At 42.0% G+C, this 20,171-nt stretch overlaps 1 protein-coding gene across 2 annotated transcripts in view; it reads left to right on the forward strand.

The window, feature by feature from the left end:
• The window catches only part of Sema5c (Semaphorin 5c), an 85,467-nt gene that overhangs the window by 37,089 nt on the left and 28,207 nt on the right, over nt 1–20,171 (forward strand). For both annotated transcript variants that reach the window (XM_043410916.1, XM_043410926.1), the window contains exon 3: nt 19,206–19,305. In XM_043410916.1, the coding sequence (XP_043266851.1) occupies nt 19,206–19,305 (100 nt within the window). The remainder of the gene's footprint in view (nt 1–19,205; nt 19,306–20,171) is intronic.

Below are 20,171 nucleotides of genomic sequence, written 5' to 3' on the forward strand. Positions count from 1 at the left end.
TAGAGACTTTTACGCGCACGAATCCCAAGTGCCTAAAAGTCGTAGACGTAGTTAGCGCCGAGAAGGTCGTAACCTGCGTACGATCGGAGGTGTAAAGTCAAGTGAGTTACGGCGTTTTGTACGGTAACGGTCGCGATAGTTCAGGGAGTGGTCACCCGCTGTCAGAGAGGATGAGGGGACGTATGCAGTCACGCGTGTGTGTACGCATACGAGCGGAAAGATGGGCGCGTGCAAACGCCTCCTTTCTCATACAAAGTGTCCCGAAAGTCTGGTAGAAAGCTCGCTTCAAAATCGTGGAAGAAAAAGCTCTCGTGGATTGCTTTTTTTCATCGTTCCTGCGCGTACTTCCGCAGGTTTTCTACGCGCCCATCGCATCAACGTTCGAATAACCGATTCGGCAGAAGTGCTTTCTGCTCGCGAAGCGAGTATCGGCCTCGCCCGCGAGGCTGCTTCACTCCGGTGACCGCCGGAAGCAGACGCGGACCGCGCGCATCCATCGCTGTCCATAACCGTCTATTTTTTCGTTCGATTTCTCACTCGAGATGAGCTAAGGTAAGAAATCTGCGGCATGTAAATGGAAAATTGAAAGGAAAAGAGGCGGATGCGGTGTCAGTACTTAGGCTCGTTCACCAGACTCGAATGCGATCAATCCTCGACATTCATAACTCAATCTCTCGGCGTCAGCGCACTAATTAATTCATGGATGAAGCGCGGTGGTAAAAGCAATCGTTAATGAAGTTCCTTCACAGATTCTAATTATCCAATCGAATAGTCGTGAAAAAATGACTTTTCGGACATCGTGTGAGTACGCGCTTAAAGTGCATGGGAAAACTGCGTGCTCCGCAGCGAGGTTTCGACGGCATTACCACGACAGAGCTGTAAATCTCAGTCTCTTGCAGTAAATCACTCGCATATATTTTTCACCATTCCCTCACTCTCTTATTTTCTTATTTTCTCTTTCGTCTCCCTCTTTCTGCGCTGCACACTTAGTTACATCTTCGAACGCGCGGTTAACCCTCCGATCTCCGCAGTCCCAGATCCCAAAGTATCAACGACGCGAATTATCCGCGTTACTAGCTAAGATGGCGCTCGTAAAGGAGACTCTGAGAGTATACGTTCCTCTTTTATATCGACGTGTATGAAACAATGGACTGTAACCGACGTTACTTCCGTCATTAAATCAGCTGGATTACGACTCCCATTCGCGTTAATTTTATCGTAAACTGTAAACATTATTGCACGGAAATCATCGATACAACGACGTCGACATTTTCTTAGCTCCTAATGCCCGATTCAGGGAAAGTGGAGCAATCACGGACGCAGGGTAAATACGGATTCCGAAAGTCCCATTTTCACGCACTTGAACTCATGCGATAGTCTTAACGATGCTCCGTTTACTCACGCATTGTTCGAGGCGCGAAGCGATTTATTTTCTTCGAGGTAAAACGAATCATAAAATTTCGTACATTTTGATCTAATTTTTGGCCATACAGTAAACTGATTAAACTGCGGGATAAACGTTTCAATGTTATTAAAAAAAATAATTTAACATCCTTATTCCATGTAAGAATTATTAACGCAGTTCAAACTTGAGCTTACCCCACTGTTTTTTAATTATTAATTAATTAATTTGTGAAATTTCGCAGTTTGGGGTCATTTCGAAGGGCTTGATTGGGGGAATTCCGGACGCTCTGCTCTTACTCGATATCGATTGATTTTTATCAAATTTCAGTAACGTCTTAAATACATATGAAAGAAAACACGAACGTATGATATTGAGTGCAGTGAACGATGTGAAAACAAAAAAAGTTGTTTTGTTTTGAAAAATATAAAAATTCACCATTCGAAGACTGGATTGTGTGAATCGAGTGTGAAACGTGGGCTCACAAGGTTGCACAAGCGAAAGTACGAGTCGAAAATATGTTTGAGATTTGTGTAGTAATTTCTAATGCAACCTAGATTCAGCCCAAGGGCCGTCCGGAATTACCTTGGAGGTTCGAGGTAAATCCGAATTTCACGGAGTGTTCTTTTTTGCTAAATATCTACCAATTTTTTCAGCTATTCGTTAAAGTTTACATTGGAAATCGTAAACAAGATATCAAGAAATGAACTAGATCGAAAATTTATTTTGCAATTTCATCGTTGGCTATTACTAATCAATTTCCTTTAGGCGGTCGAAATTACCCCAATTTCCCCAACTGAACCAATACCCGCGATAATTTTAAGTTATTTATTTACAAAAAATCGAACCTCAAATTTAGGCAAGCATGCATGAATCAATCGAGATCAATTGTTCCCTTGCATGTCCTCAGCTCTCTTTGTGCATCAACACAAGAATGGTTCTGCACCACTAAATTCACCCACGTTACGATTGACGACCTTTGACCACGGTCAGCTATCGAAGCAACGATTCGATGTTGTCGTTCCCCATTGTATGTTCCTGCTCACAGTAAATATTTGTGAATGCGGTGGAGGTGAGGAAAGCATTTTTTCCAAAGTCTCGTGTGCAGAAAGCACGCGTGGGCGAATCCTCGGCACGCGCCCGTCGCGTGTAATTCGACGTCGAGTGTTTCCACCTACGTGGAAGACCTTTAAGAACTCTTTTTCACGTGCGTTGATAAATAATAAACTGCTGTCTGCGAAACGGTAAACCTGGAGAGTGAAATGTGTACTAGGAATAAAAAACAGTTGATTGCCAAGTGAATAAAATAACAGTACTGAGAACGACGGAATAAATTGAATCGGATATCGAGCGGGGGGCTTGAGAAAATCGTCAGGAAGCGCTGCTCACACAGTCGTACGTTTCTATATCGAGACTTCCGATTTTTGAATTTGTTTACCGCCTGATGCAGCGATGTGGAGTAATATGGAGAGAGCATTTCTACGAGATTGGCCCGTATGAATATCACGTTCTTGGAGCGTGCACTCACGTATTTCACGTTCTATATACACACACATATGGTCGTGTATTGCATTATCGTAACGTTACATCGCGGATGAAAATTCTGGTCTCGCCGATCACGATCATTGTCAGAAGTTCCGGTCGTTTCTGTCACACTAGACACCGAAGTTAGTCTTACGTTATGTCGCCTTACATTATAACTATACACGGTACGAGTCTCTTGGCCGAGCAGTCACGTTCAGCTTTGAGAACTGCAAATATGGCAATCTGCACCCTCTTCGGGCTGTAAGCGAGCGAGAGTTGCACTCACGCACGATCGCACACGCGGCCTCAACGTTCACGAACTCTGGCGCGTGCGGATGAGATCGTCACTGTGCATTTTTGCCTTTATCTTCCTCTCCTTCGTTTCATCTACGTACGCTCATATATTTATACGTATACGGATTAAAATGCCTCGTTTACGGGGTGTCTGAATCCACTGATTCAAATGTTTTTCATTACCAGCACAGTTTCCAGGTTATTCAGAACTGGAAATCGCGATTATTTTTTCAACCTTCGCTCCCATTCTTCGACTCTGATTCTTGTCGAATCGAACGATGTTGTGTTTTCTGAATCAATTTTTTTTTTTCATTTTCATTCCCAGTTTTTTTTTCACTGTACAGCACTGTAAAGTGGGATCGAGGGGTTCTTCAGTGGAGGTTGAAATTTCAAGGGCACAATGTTCGATTTTTAATGTAATCGGAGTGAGGACACCCTGTGTGTGGTACGTGACCTATGCGATGTTGTGCCAAGGTACTCACGGTACAGCAATGCCAATACTCCGCAGAGTTTGCGTGAGTCTCGTTAACCCTCGTGGTTATCTACCGACACGTGTCGATGGAGCTTGCATTCTCCATTCTGTATGCCTGTACTTCGGGCTTTTTTCAAACGCACAGCAATGCGGTAATTTCTCGGTTAACCGTTACAAACCTTTTTGTGTGTTTGTATAACTCATTGAAAGATAATTAAAAATGACAAAATTTGCGTTCACGATATCTTTTGATAAGATTAAAAAGTGCTACGGTGTCACACATATGCGAGAGGTTCGATCACAAGTTTATGAAGATTGACCTTTGCCGTTTGAAGAAAATCGCTGAATCACCGTGAAAGCTTAACCATTCTCACCTCTGAATTTTATCACTTTAGCTTGCATCTGATTTTCTGGTTTGTGTTATAAAATCATTGCAATTTCGGTGCACTCGGTCGTCGTGAAATATGCGATTAAGAAATAAAAATGAAAAAATTATAGCCATCATACCAGCAATAATTGCGATGTAATAATAAAGCGGTGTTATTTAGACGGAAGCAAGTGATTTCTTGGGACGTCGAGAGAGCTCATTAACGATTTTATTGTCGTGTGCACGAGAGCATCGAGAATTAAAGACAAGCAATGTATTGCAGATGTTCAAATTTTCATATCCAGGGTGTCCCACTTTAATGGTTATTTTATAGTACAACGGCTCGGTACGATCCCGTAAAAAAAGACCTTAATAGTTGCTACTAGACTCGTTTCGCAATCATGAAATTCACTTCACTTTCTAGATCTCAATCCCGCGACGAAGTCGACGAGACTCTCGAATATTGGACAAGATGCAACAAGATAAAACTTGGTGTTTTTTTTTATTGATTGAGAATTAAGCGACCTTGAGGTTCGATTTTGCTGAAAATTGAAAAAAATCAAAAAAATCTGGTATCCAGTGATATTTTCGATGCCAATTCGTTTCCTGGCGAAACACCCGATACATTGGGCGATATTCGTGTTTAATGTTGTGTACGCGAAGGTACGATCACCGCTTCGGGTACCGAAAACATTTCCACGAACGTTTATGCACCTCGTACTCTCACCAAAATCGAAGCATTAAAGTTATAGAGGCTTCTCTGTCTCTTTTCCTCTCTTTCTCTCCTGCCAGCATCGGCGGCACTCAGGACTCACGCACTCTCGTGCCTTATATGGCACGTTTCGGCAAGGTAAAGTCGACTCTCCCGGGCTATAAAATCACCATAGAATCAACCCTTCGACTTTTTTTTTCACCGAACCCAACGCACTCCGCACCATCACGCGTTATTATAATTTAACGCGTGCACTCAAACGTACGGAAATGCTTCAAGGAATTACTACTCCCCAACATTTCTGGTGCGTTCTCTCCCTCTCGATGTTAATTCTTGGCTCGCCTGACAGATTCTTTTGGACCTCTTCGAGCCTTCTTTCTAAAGGCTTGAAAAACTTTAATCGTACAGTGTACGTTTGCAGTTCGATCATTATTTCGCCTTAAAAAATCGTTTTCGAAAGAATGCGGCCACAAATAACTCATGGCACATTTATTACTCGTACAGCCTATTGTTTTGAGGGCACAAAAAAGTTGATTCGTTCACCGAGAGAATTTTCATGGAACGGAACCGAAGTAAAATCATTCGAAATAATTGATTGTCGAAAATCGTACTCGAGGGTGTGACAGACAACGTTTGAGCGAGGAATTTGTATTCCAAGAAAGTTAATTTCTGAACGGAAATGAATAACTAGTCTTTTTAAGGAGGAATGTTTCGATATCGATCGCGACCGCATTGCAAGAAGGCCTGCCAATTTTTTCGTTTTCTCATTTAATAATGCTTCATTGGAATTTTGCTGTTACATGGAACTCGCTCGCTATATATGCCGGTTTGTGGACTTATTAGAAGGGTATGAAAGATCTTGAAATCCAGTCACGATCGAGATCTCTCGAAGGGTTACCTCTTGAATCGTATAAGTACAGGAAAAAATCGTGTCCTTCGGCTCTCACATTCTTCGCGTGTACTTAGTATCCCTGAAGGGTCGTTTGCGCAAAACTTGTCACGTCTCTTCTCTTCTCCCCCATCTTCCCGAGCTTCTCTCATTTTCTCTTCCCCTCCTGCTTCCATTTTTGCAATTACTGCCAACACGGAAATAAAAAAGTTATTGGGAAAACCTACCACACTGCGCGGCGATCGGAATGAGAAGCGGAAAAACCGCGCTCGAGTTGAGAGAAAAAAGTGCACTCTTGAGACGCGTCTTATCGTTTCTCTTTATAGGACAAGTTCTCTTAGACTCAACACGGCAAAGGCAGCTTTTTTCTGCTCAACAAACTCCTCCTCCCTGGCCCCTTTAAGCATCTCCTTTATTCTTCTCTCGTATTTCGCGAGTTGGACGCTCGAGTAATAATCAAAACTGGTGTTAACCTACTTTTCGTCGAATCTAAGGAGCGAAAAAGAACAAACAGAAGCCGAGTTTTCCGTGAATGGATTTTCAATTCACTGTGAACAAATTAATATGTTTCGTGTCATAAGAATAAAATCCTAATATCTTCATCGCTGAAATGACGTTTATTGAGGAATTTATTTTATTACGTATTCGATGGAATAAATCATTTTAGGCACTTTGACAAATGACCGATCTTTTGATGTCATTCAAATCGAAATCACTCGATCCGAATCGCAAAAGCGAATCGTTGCATCTTGATACGAAAAACGAATAATTATCGTGCTTCCAATTTATTATGAAAGTGTGACGAAACTACGACTCAATTAACCGCAATGATACGAATATATTAACCGCAGTCTCGGACTCGTAATTATCGTTTTTTTGTTGCACCGTTTTCGAGAAGCTTTTGGGATCCGTAGGGAAAGGTATTAATGTGCAAAATAAACATGCGGCGCCTCTTCAAACTCGTTCGTAATAATAATCGGGATATCGGGAGCCTCCTGCCAGGGATTCTTAATACACGGACACACAACGCCTTGCTAGCCTCGGAATGAAGACTTGACCCTGGGTAATTAACCGATCCAATTATCGCTTCGGTCTTGGCTAATCACGTACGAGCAGGCACACTTTTTAAGTGTGTTGGAAATACACGCAGGAAGAGTTCTCTCGAGATACGACCGCAGACTTAAATACTTTCTTAGACATTCAAACATTTACATTCATACATTGTTGTTTTGAATTTGAAAATGAAAAGCAGTTCTTATTAAAAAATCACGAACGAATCGCTTTACGAGGAAGCTCTTGAGAAAAATACTGCAATTCGAACGAAGGAGAACATTTGAAAAGGTCTTTTTTCATTACATTTTCTCTGTGGAGTTCTCACGTTTTTCATTGTGCGATTTATTATACCCAGGCATTGACACTAAATTTCATTTTCAAACTGAAGGATTAAACGGTTGAACTCTGAATTTTGCCCAACGTAGCTTAACAGAAATTCATTTTTCTTATTACTTTAACGCTTACGATAATTACTATAAGTTTTTTCATCATCATGAAAAAAAAATATTTCTCGTATAAAGTTGTCACGACAGTCGAGCTACGGAAATGGACTAGTTGAAACGTCACAAGAATGGAGCGACAAGGTCGTTAATGAAAGCCTTGCAATTCACATTATTATTATTTCCTTCGAATTTATTGAGGGAGCGAACAACCGCACTTTTCTTGAATTAGACATTTCGAGAACCTTAAATTCACTGATTGTAGCTTTGAGCTCAGATACCAGCAAATTACTCCATTTCCTTACTCATTTCTTTTACTTTTACCACAAATGGATTGATTCGTTTTTTCGAGAAAAAAAAAATTCGAAGTTAATAAAACGTTCATTTTTATCGAGAATAAAGTAAAAAAAATAAAAGACCTTTATTTTCACCATTTTTTTCCGAACCACCTGCAAGGTGACTTACAAAAAAGAAAGGAACAATTAGCCGAACCAATTATCGTGTCAATCGATGCTGAGAAAGGATCTGCTTCTCATACCGAGAAAAGGATCAGAGAAAAAAACAAACAAGAGGAAAAGAGATGCTCCTTCGACTCTCCACGTTCGAGTAATTTTTTTTCATCCATGTGTTCATGGCCAACGAACCCTGCAGAAGGTCTGAAATCTTTTGAAAGCAGCGCATTTCAATATTCATATGACGACCTCTATTTGTGTATTATATAACGAGCCCGGTCAAAAAGCACACGTTCGTTGAAATAATTATTTTAGTTGAGCATTCATTCGGTCAAAATGCCGAATTGTTTTGGCTTGAACCAAGCGGGAAAAAAATGACACACTTGTAAGAGGATTACACGGAGATTCTGCTTGTCACGATAATTTTCGTAATAATCCCTTCGCCAAGATTATTATCGCAAGTTTCAGTGGGGATTATTGTCGTCCGCCACTCATCAGATGTTTTTACAAATTAATTGATGCACCAAATTCGCAGTTTCAAACGTTGCGACAGAATACATATTTCAGATGAGAGAAAAACAACAAGTTGAGCGAACGTTTTTTCGAGTTATTAATACCAATGAGGGAAAAGCAGTGAAAATATTTTGAGAAAATTGTTCGTTCAATCGTTTCAAACCAATGAAGTAATTGATTCGCTGAATAACTCGAGATCATGCTTTTGATTTTCGAAAAATGATCATATTTATGGTTTAAATTTCGTCGAAAGATTAAATTGTGAGCAAAAACCAACCATTCGAATTTCGTTCAGAAGCAAATTTTCGAAATTAGCGTCCATTCGATCACGCCTCAGGTAAAAATAGATAATTTTTACTAGGGTGCGTAGACGCTAATTTGTCCTCGACGTTCTTCTTGGTTCGAGTCACATTGTGCAAATGAGAATTGCCAAACGGCCTTGCTCCCCTATGCTATATTTATAACTCCATCTTACACAATCACTTTTAGACGAATTCTTGGTAAAGCAAACGGAGCAAAGGCTAACACGAAAATGGATCACTTCAATCGATCATTAAGCGCTGTCCCAATAAACGAATTTCGAAAAAAACAAGCACGCATCCGAGCCCAAAATACCAGACCAACTCGCAACTGGAGCATTCCGTTGAATGTGAAAACTTGCAAAATGTGAATACTTCTTGCAACGAGACTGTCAGATTCCTCACGGTAAAAGGCTTCGTAACTGGATCGGATGTTCATCTCGAGCGATGATAGAGCGAGCTCGTCAAATAGTTTGTAAAATTCTTCGACTGCCTTGAGCTTTACGCCATAGCGAAAATGTGCTCTCTCTTTCGGGCGTTGATGTCACGAGTTCGCTGTCACGAGCATAACCTACACTGCTCTCTTCCCACTGGTCTGTAACAGCTTCTGGTATGCCGTTAGTCAACAGAATGCGATACTACACGTGTCAATAAACGCTCCCGGTAGGGCCGAGAATCATGAGATTCCATTGTCGAACGATCTTCTGCCATTCTGCTTGCAGCTTTTTCAGAGTCAACTCATAAAATATTTCATATATATTGTTTCTCATTTATGTCGAATTTTGTGTCGTTTTATTGACCTTATTCAACAGCAGAATATCCCTGATCCTTAAAAATCTGATACTTTACATGGGGCAAAGTGGAGAGAAACAACATTTCGTTGTTCCGAGGAAGCATTCTGCAAAGACCGTGTCAAAAATACTTTTTCCCCATCATGTGTCATGGATCGTTGAATGAAAACATCAAAATCCGGTTACAGTTAAGTCTGGAGAGTCATTAAAAATTTAAAGGGTATATATTATTGCCTTTCGTTGAAGTTTCGTGGTTAATTATGTATTTGTTGTAAAGGTTGGGCGTTATCGTAATTAACGGTATGTGTATCCGCCTTCGCTCAAATGAGTGTGTAATATAAAACGAATATATACGAACTGACGTTGGTTATTATTATTAATGATTTTTTTCTTTCCAAGAAACATTAAAAATACCTCGGACTGCGAGCTCGCATTTTGCAGTGTACGAACGGACCATTTAAATACTCGTATGTATTTCTCAATTAGAACGAGTGTTTAATGATCGCCGATTACTTTCTGAAAGGGATATTTTGCGAGATCGTGTGTACGTACAATTCACCATCTTGCTGTCTCGCTTTTTCCTCTTTCTCTCTCTCTCTCTCGCTCTCTCCTCTCATTTTCTCAACGAAATACTTTTGAGTCATGCAACTTATGTCAGTGCAGCTCAAATATGCTTATACGTTATAATACACTCGTGTGACTCAATAATTCTCTTTGCTGTTTTAACTAACACTGCGTTCCCACGTTTTCGTTAGTACACTAACGCCCATAAACTTACGTGTAAATTCATAGAGCAGCCATTTTTAACTTTGAATATTTCATTCAACAGTAAAATATCTCAAGTGTTTTAATTTTTTTTCGTTCTATATACGTGGAAGCTTTAATGCGTTGAAAAACTACGAGGACACAGAATGGAGGCTTTAATCACTTGACCATCTCAAAAGTCGATTAGTGCTACCGAGCACTCTTATCTCTCTGACTGAAAAGGCGTGTCCGAGGCAAGCGCGAGACCAAATTCCATGCCGCATTCGAACTAATGAGAGAAAAAATAGCGCTCTGCAGAAAATTAAATGAAAATTGAATCATGATATGCATAGAATTCTTTCAGGGGCTCAGAACAGGGCAATGACGAAAGTCAAACCCAACACAATATTAAGGGGGAATACCAGTGCGACAGAGGCTGAAATATGACGTATTTTTTGGGAATTTTTTTTATAACGACTCGATCAAATTATTTGAAATTTTGTGTATTAATTATTGAAGTAATGAAGTATATACAAGTAAATTTTTTTCGAATTTTTAGTACCTCTTATCAGGCAGAGGAGCGGTCGCAAAATGGCGTCTCGAAAAAAGATTCCGGGACGGTTGACAGCACAAGTGCCACAGCAAGCATCTGAAATGAAAAATGCGAAAAGATTTTCAAATTATAATAGTATAGCTATCGCAGCATCGTAGGCAATTTGAAGATTTTGAGCAGCAAAAAAAATGGCGCCCATTTAAAAATAAAATTCACATTTTACACAAAAATTTTGCCGTAAATTGTTAACATAAAAAAGTCAACAATTTGAAAAAAAAACTCTACGATGCGACGATAGCGATAAGTTTTCTGAAGAGAATTCTTTTTGAACGAAGTCGACTGGACAAAATTTGGCATAGTCGTGCTATCAACCAGGTCAAAAACCATGGTCTCCAGAAAAACGTGCTTAATGTTTTAAGAGGATAAAATTGAATGATGAAACTTAATTATTAATACAAAACAAGTTCTTACCGATTAGTCTGCTATCCCTGGACCATACAAAAGCTCTTTTGCGCCCAAGCTCTTTTTTTCCACACTAATATTCCCCTTTAAGAATAATAATAATGATTCCACAGCGAATATTGTCGGGCTTCCCTCCCTTCCAGGCAAGATAATAATTCGATAAAAAAGCATAAAAACTTGCAATATCATTAAATAAATGAGAGGAGAAAAGCAGGAATACGACTGAATGAGAAAAGCGAGGAGCAACAAGTGGGTTGAATTTTGAGAGTGCGGTGAACGTCGAGGATCTTGAAAGGGGAGGAGACTACGCGATCTCAAAGACGATCATTAGCGTCACGCATGCATGCAGCACACACACACACACACACACATACACACAGTTACAGTTTCACAACCCTGGCCAATCTTTCCTTTTATATATGTTTGCATCGATTGCTCAGAGTGCGTGTGGTTGTCCTGTCCCTTAGGCGAACCCGGCGATATCGTAATGCATAATAATTGTAGCAGGATGTGTAATCTGTAGTGCGTTTACAAAGTGTAAAAATTGTTGATATTCCGGCTCCTGCGTAATCGGAGGGTACATTGATGCAACGATAGGTGGCATCGGTAAAGCATATCTCGATGTATAATTTCGTCTATAAACGCGAATGAAGGAGATAACATAAAATAAAATTCAAACGGGGACAGCACGAACGTCCCTCACTTTCGCAAAATCGTACAACCGTTAAAAATTCAGCGAAAAACAGCATCCGGAGGCGAGAAAAAGAATTTCTGTACGAACAAGTGCACGCTGAATGTTATCCTTGCTTCGCTTCGTGTCCTCTGAGGCAGATGAGAAATCCATTCATGAATCGAGAGCTGGAAAACTTCCTCTCCCGTGTCCGAACGTACAGCTCGATCGGTAGAAAAGGCAGAAAAAATGTCTAGTCATCGCGTGTGCGTGTAACAAAACGAGATAACCAACCACAAAAGGCACACCGAAGGAAAAGGTTCTCGAAGTCATTTTATACGTGAAGCAAAGGAGGAGAGTTCGTTGGGGATCAATGAGACTGCGTTGCTTCACGTGCGAATTTCTTGTTCGCAATCCCCTCCAACCTTCAGCACCCTTTCGCCCCCCTCGACGCTCCTTTGTACCCCTCGTGGACACACACTCGTCACAGGTTTTCTGTCTCGGGTCGGGGTGAGGAAGTTCTTGGCGAGTGGACTCGTTACTTTTTCCAGGACTTTCAAGATGGCCCATCACTATGGTCTACGACATTGAATCGATGCAATTTTTTGTGCTTTCCAATCTTCTCGTGGTAAACACGAGAAGACACATCTCATAGAATTTGAATAACGAAAGGTCTTTGAATGATGTTCCTTGTTTTCTAGCCTATTGATATGAAGTCGAATCGTAATTGGTCGATTCGCTCAAGATCGAGTCCTCCACTCCGCGTCTCTCCATCTTGGTATTCCACGGGGCTTTAACCTTTCAAATCCGCAGCATCTTTTCTCCCGGTTACTCTCTCGTTTCTCCTTCCCCTGTCATCCCGCTGCTACTTTTTTCTGACTTCTCAGCACGCCACGAACGTTCCTCGTGCTATCCCGCTTCTCCACCTTCTTCCAATTCCGTCTTTTCTTCTTCTATCGCCTCCTGTGACGCGCTGCTGTTGTCTTTACGCGGCTGAACGAGCGAGCAGTCACGTTCCGAGAAACCGGATGGCATTTTCATCGCGAGTCTCTCTTCGAACGCCGACCGAAGTGCAAAAAGTAGAAAAAGCAGAAGGGCGACGAGAAACAATGAACTTCCACTTGTTCGTCTCAACTTGGGTCGACGTCCTTCCTTTCAATCAATATCAATACACTTTGCTGGTAAATCACGCTTTCTCAGAATTACAGTACAACAGTCGCTCCGACACTCTGACAGAGCGTTACAAAGAAATCTGTGAAACTGTCATGATACTCGAGGAGGGTTGACAAGTTGCTCAATTGTTTTATAACTGCTGTGACCGGTGAACTCTCCCTTCCAATCGTCCCGAACGTCGAGGCTCAATTTCCACTTCGCTTGCGTCGAAACCTCCAGGCTGGAGTCCGAAATTGTCGGATAATGTAATCTAGCTCCAGGATCCTCAAGGCTACCGTATTTATCCCTTGTTCCTCGTCGAGTTCGATCCCAGATTGAGCTGACTGAAAGTAAACTACTGGCCCGGGATACCTGATGTTTCTTCGTCTTGTTCAAACGATATTCCGCAGTTCACAATATTCGCAAGTGTTAATCCACCTGACGTACGTGGGTATGTTTTTCACAGCGATAGATTTCTTCGAACTGTGACATCGAGCGGGGCGAATCAGCAGTTAGATTCTTATTTAGCCACACATACGAGGAGCACTCTCGCGAGTTTGCTCGATCATACATTATCGCAAGATGCAGAGCCCCGTGGCAACGATTCACCCACTTCGTGATTCTCGAGCGCGATGAACTCTGGCGAACGAGAAAGGAAGGCACATGGCAAGACCAAAGTGTGGTAAAATATGTGCGAACGAATATTGGGGCAATGTATGAAGAGGCGGCGCGGGGAGCGATGAGTTATGATAAATTACGAGAGAGCTGGAAGCTTCTAACGCTCGTAACAGTCATTTCCATGAGCCACTTTTCCACTTTGACGTGTTCTCTCGTCTTTTACGTAAAATAAGAAAACCCCGCATGTGTGCGCGTGCCCGTGTGAATAGTACGTTATGAATTGAAATTACGTACATCCGTTTCCCGTTAGATCGAAATTAGTTACGGATCGTGAAAATGCTTAGCGTTTGCTTACAAGAGGGAGGAGACCTCGCTCTTGCTCAGAGCCTGTAAAAACGTCCTTAAGCCGGTGTCAAGGCTGCGAGAGATAATCCTTCCCCGGAGTCCTAAAAAGCAAAAGGAATGAGATGAGCGCCGGTGTCTCGGTCATCGTTAATCTACGTCGTGCGCTTTTTATTGTTGTTTCTTCGCTGGCTTGAGAATCACTGTGTATCTGTCCTGTTTGCATGAATAAGCCCACGAGTGTGGAAGTCTCGTTATCCTTGAAGGGAATAAGGATCAACGTCGAATATCCTGGAGAAGGTGCGACCAGAAATTCGCCTTATATTCCTGGATGCGACGAGAAAATTCGCTAACGCACAAGACGAATCAACGCTTATAGTCGAGAAGGCCGTTTGAACCGCACTCGCTTTTGGTGGAGATCTTTCGCCGTCGGTTGTACGACGGTATTAAACGGACAGCATACGGAGACAGCCCATGTAGGAGTACAATTGGAAGCGTGAAACCGTTTCGAGCGTTTATTCCCAGTCGTTTTCACCACGAAAACGTTGTTCCGCGCAGTGGAAGAGCGAATAAACTTCTCGGGCCCGTTCGGCCGGCAATCAGGTCGTCGATGGGTCCTCAAAGCCACGAAATTCGAGCGTGAAAAAGCGGTGTACGGAGGAAGAGAAACGGAGGGCGAGCGGACACGTATGCGTGCTGGCTCGACCTTGCCGTCCGACGTTTTCAGAGAGTACGGACGCACGAGAAAAAGGAGAGAATAATCTTGGGGCAAAAAAGAGGGCTGAGAAGCGAGGTGAGGAGGAGGAGGAGGAGGTAAGAGGAGAAGACGATGAAAAAGTGGAGCTAAGCGCCGCGAGATCGAGATCGTCTTCCGTCCGTGGCTTCTTTTTGCCCCATCTTCTTTCCCTCTTCATCACCATCCTCTTTCTTCATTTTTATTCGCCTTCGAGTACTTTTCTTTCCTCCGAGCGCGCCCGCAACGTGGAAAACGCATGGATCGAGTTGAACTAAATGAAAGAAAAAGAGAAAAATGGAGGGACAAGAGCAAGGCTAAACCTGGTCGGGATGAGATGAGGTAGTTCCATTACCCGGCCATCAATCTCTCCTTGCTTCGCAGTTGTGCCGATCTTCAGGCGCAAGGGATACACGTTGAGAGAAACTGGCCAGTAGGTGCACACACGTATCCACACTCTCTCGCGCATGCATCAATACACGTATACGTATAAACATAAAAAAGAGCTGCAGACCTCTACTGGATAAAAGACGATCACGCGGGAGCGAAAGACTGCTTCGCGTCGAGGCCGTGAGGCTCCCTTGCCTCTCCAGAGCTCGCTGTACGGACGAGAGATCAGGTTATGCTAACTGGAGCCAGGATGAGAGGGCTCAGCCGCAGCTCTTGTGGTGCACTCCTCTCTGTCTTTCTCTTCAGCTTTCCCTCTCCCTCTGTCGCACTCTCTCACTCTCCCTGTCTTTCTCTCCTCATTCTCCGTCGACTATCTTCGAGTGCAGGCGCGTCCAACATCGCTCTTTGCCATACCGCTCACTCGCTGAATCTCCCAACGAGCTTGGATCTGCAAAGCGTAAGATATGAGCTACGTCAGCTACATGTGAACATTTCCTACTGGTATTCATTTACGATATTCAGCGTTTTTCCTAGAACCTCGTTATAGTTGTAAATGTTACAAGACTGTACTAAACAAATTTTGTTGTTGGTCCTAAAGTTCATTTCATGATTTTGTGGTTAATTGTGCACAAGGCGAAGAAAAAATGCACTTGTTTCATATATAAAGTTTGTTTTTGTAATAGGTATAATAATAATACTGATTTTCATGTTTTCATAAGAATTTTCATGAATTTTGATAGATTCAAAAGTACCCGGGGACAAAAGGGGGGCTCTTACTTTCACAAGGTGTGAGTGTGAGAGTGATAAATAACAATCAGTTCTTTACATGGAACAACAGGGCTCGTTTTCATTTTTGAATAATTTTTCACTTTTTCGTAAGCTAGTTTAATAGTTAAAATGAATCAAAATACATTTATATTTGTATGTTTTTATACGATGCTGAAGTTTGCAACGTTGGAGTCCAACGAGATTAACGAAAATAACATTTGCGATTCATCAACTTTTTATTTCACGAATCATTGATGTAGTCTGAGTAACTACGAATTGCAAATTAGGCAGGTAACAGAATTGAAAAATCACTGGATTTGTTGAATAGTTTTTTCAGATTATTTCGTTGGACTGCAACGTTGCAAACTTCAGTGTCATGGTTTTATTGAAAATAAACATTGAAATCACTCATTTTCAAAAACATCGTTAAAACGTTCTCCTGAATACAAAAGCAAACTTTTTCATGGCATGTAATTTTTTTTCGTTCAAATACGAACCAGTCTACCAAAATTTCATGCGTAAATGTCAATGTCAAATTTTGGATTGACCCGTGTTATTATTGCTTCATAGACTTCATGCTCGGTTGGTGCTGCAGTTTTACTATTCGTGATATAAGAATTTTTCGATGCAAAAATGTCAAAATTCTCCTAATAGAATACCGGCAGAGAAACGGATTTAAAAAGTTTTCGAAAGCTCTTATCAATCGATGTCAAAATTAGAGACAAAAATGTTAGAGCTTCTGAAAAATGAATCTATCAAGTAGAATTTTGTAGAAAATAGTAACGTCCAATTGCTCTGAAACAAAGAAACATTGTGCGTAACAACCAAGCAAGGTTGAGGCAAGGAAAGATGAAAATTTATCCGAGATAAAAGCACTGCTCATGCCGCTCAAGTTAACACGTTTCTCTTCTCATTTCATTCCGTCTTTTGCTTCTCCTCCCTCTCTCGCTCTCTTTTGCCCATTTCTCCGTGTGTTTCATATCATCCAGCTGAAATTCAGGTTCATCCTGGTAAACGAGTCCTGTACGAGAGATAAGAGGTTTGGTTGAAAAATTGAAAGTAAGAGAGAGAGAGAGAGAGAGAGAGAGTTGGAGAGTCGGAGGGCTAACAACTCGCCCTCGGTACTCAATTATCGATAAGGCCGACGTCGGGTCTCTCTTATGTACTTACCTACTACATTCGATTTGATATCCCCCCTGAAAAAGAGAGAAAGAGAGTGAAACGGAGCGGCGCGGAGAGAAATCTGCGGTTTTCTGATCTCGCGCCTTCGCTGCTGCCCATATTAGTCCTTTCGACTCTAATTAACGTCACACCGCATAACTTCGGTCTCTCTTTTCCCCTTCTCCTCGCTACCTTCGTTGCCGCGATCAAGCGTCCTGTTTTGCTGTCGCACTTCCTTCATTATTGCGAAGTAGCGTTACATTGATAAAATGACACCGCGAGAATACGATTTCACGGCTTTCCAAGTCTCTCGAACCCTTTCCAATCACTGACACTGTCAACCTCCTGACAAATTGCCACGTTCCAGAGCTCCTGCAATAAATTCCCTGTAATTAATACGATCGAGTTCGAGCCAAAATTTTCACACCCAATTCCTCTGCTGCACTTCGTTCTCCGAAAGTATGTGCTAACTAATGAATGATCTGTCAGTGTCACCGAGACGAAAAAAAATGTTTCGAGTATCAGCCAAAATAATAACCGACCCACCGATGAGACCGTTTCTTGACAGATCGTCGAAATGTAACGAATTATGCTCGAAAACTTTGAAAATTAACAAACTCCCAATCGCTTTTGCACGCATTTCCACCACACTTCATTTCGCACCAAAAAAATACGACCCTCGGCCTCCCATTTTTTTATTTCTTGTACTCCCAGGGCCCAGTGATCCTCGTGAAACGGGGCGCGTGAAAAATATCCTTAAGGCGCTCGTTTTATCGTTCTTTTTCCTCCTTCCCCATCCTCCATCTCCGTCGTGCATTCTCGATCCAAGCTCATATATTACGGATTCACATTGTCCCAGTGTGCACAACTCCTGGATCTTCGTAAATGTGTGTGCGTTCAAGAATATACATTGAGAGTACACATAACGAGGCCGAAGTTGGGCGACGGAGCTTCCTCGTAAAGCAGGCTTCGATTTAACGTTCGTCTTCTCTCTCTCTCGCATGGCCCATAACCGCGACCACCAACGAGAGATCTCAGATGCGAGATGATGTGGCATCGCAACAACGTCAAACTGAAAAATATAAGGGAGAAAAACGTACAAATGGGGCAAAAAGAGTAAACGAAGCGTATAACAGAAGAAAAATGAATGTGTACAGACGTGCGTATACGTACACACGCTTGCAGGGATTTGTGGAAGAGTATCATACAAAATGCTCCGCACGTACTGTCCTCGAGGGCTATAACGACCACGGAGGACGCCGCTTTTTTTCTGAAGGACTCCTTCGGTAACACGTATCATACGTTTATTATATAGACGTATGTGTTCGTCGTATACACGTGACATCATACCTACGGTAGAATGATTTTCTGAGTAGTGCCATCGCAACTGTTCCTATAGCAGGGGAAAATGGAATGAAAGCAGGAAAAAAATGACTGACGAGGCCCCATCGCTGCTCGTATCGACGTCTCAGCGGTACAAGTTTTTTTCAACTTCGCGTCGCAACTGCCCCGGCTCCTTGAACATTTCCAATGCGTCTTGGTTTCCCGGTGGTGAGGACTGCAGCCCTTTCAAATGTGGTCGGTGTTCCGAGATCCTGAAATTCATATCCTAACGTCGCTTACACTTTCTGTAGAAGAACGAGAAAACGTGTAATGGGAAAATATATTGTTTCTTCAGTTTAGTTTATTCGTTAGAAAATGTTTTCGAGTTGGCTTAACGGAATGCTAAAATATTTTCTCACCAGGTGAAAACGGGCATTCGAAGCGGTGAACTCCGCACGAGAAAGCTTCGGTTGCATCTTGCCAACTTGGAGCAATCGAAGTGCACGATCTTTCTAAAGTTTTAAGTGATCAAACGAAGTTTCTTATCCACATCGACCTGCGCGCATTCGCGCTATTTCTTTGAAACTTTATGGCCGATGTGCAGGAAGTTGTAGGTATAATTTGATGATTGAATAGAACGCATGCACATATGGTCTCGGAATCTAGATAATCTACGAGATTTATGGTCCCAACTGTAAGTAAACTTTGCGCATACGCGCACGGGGGTCAGGAAATTATCGACGAAGATTTTACGGCCTCGTGGTGCTTTTCCCGCTAGGAAATTCCTCATCGTTTTTACTGAACCTTCAGGAAGGTCTTGGTGATGAGGCAGCAAGTTTATACTCCATTTTTATTGTCGCTCAGATTAAATTCTTCTTTTAATGATTTTTTACCAAGCTCCACGTGTATATATGTGCCTTTTTATTGAAATGATAAAAGTTAATGGTTCGTTAGATGCTTGCTGATTCAATTGTAGGATTTCATCAAGAAATTACACAATTTCCAGTTGAATTGTAATCCCAGAAATCTACCAACCAATTCCAAAGTAATCTGCATCGAGCATTTAATATTGTACTTGCAGATCTGGCTGACAGGAGCATTCTATTCAAGGCCGATGGGGTCACAACCTATTCGCAATTGCTTTTCGACGTTGCCAGACAACAAGTCGTCGTCGGTGCTCGGTAAGTCTCGAATTTTTGTTTTCGACTATCACACTTATCGACCAATTCGCCATAGTTTGACGGAATACCACTGAAACAGTGGCTGAAAACCAGAGTCGTAAATCCATTGGAAAAATGAGAAAGCAAAGACTCCTGCTTCATGAGGATTCCTAGGGAACATGAGCATCGAACAGTAATTGCTACCAATTTATACAAACTTTTCATTACCGCAGAGTTATCGACACACTAAAATGTCCCTCATTATCCGTGGATTTATCGATCGAGATATCGACGATATTCAGTTTTGGTCGAATGATGTTTTTCTTCTCGTTTTTCTTTTTCACGAATACATCGGTAAGGATTTATTCAACGATTTTTGCGACACTCCATAAAAGACCTTTTTTTAATAGCCGAGTCGCGTCGTTGCCACCGTGCTTTCTCGAGAGATCGAGGGAAGTCGCGGGATGGCCATTAATTCAACGATAAAATGCTGGATCGTTCGCTCGTTTTACTTTTGCTCTGGCGCATTCTTCTCGAGGGGAGAGTCCGCGCACGCCACGCACGCGGTATGTGAATCTTCGCGTACACGCATGATTTCATCGTTACGTATGCACATACTTATATTATTTCAATACATATACGTATACGTGAGTACATGCATATTCACGCATGCGAACAGTGCAGAGGGTGCTTCGAAGCAGGCAGCACCTGCGAATCGAAACTACAAGCTCCTTCTGGAATTTTCCACCCCTAAAGATCATGAGCAACCGCAACGATTATAATATTTTCAAAATTCGTAGAAAAAGAGTTATTTTCAACTTCATTTCTCGCCGAATAATCTTCGCGATTATCCAGCTTCGTGAAAATCGTTCATTCAATATCCCATA

The sequence above is a fragment of the Venturia canescens genome, chromosome 1, assembly GCF_019457755.1.
Source record: "Venturia canescens isolate UGA chromosome 1, ASM1945775v1, whole genome shotgun sequence".
NCBI classification, from domain to species: domain Eukaryota; kingdom Metazoa; phylum Arthropoda; class Insecta; order Hymenoptera; family Ichneumonidae; genus Venturia; species Venturia canescens.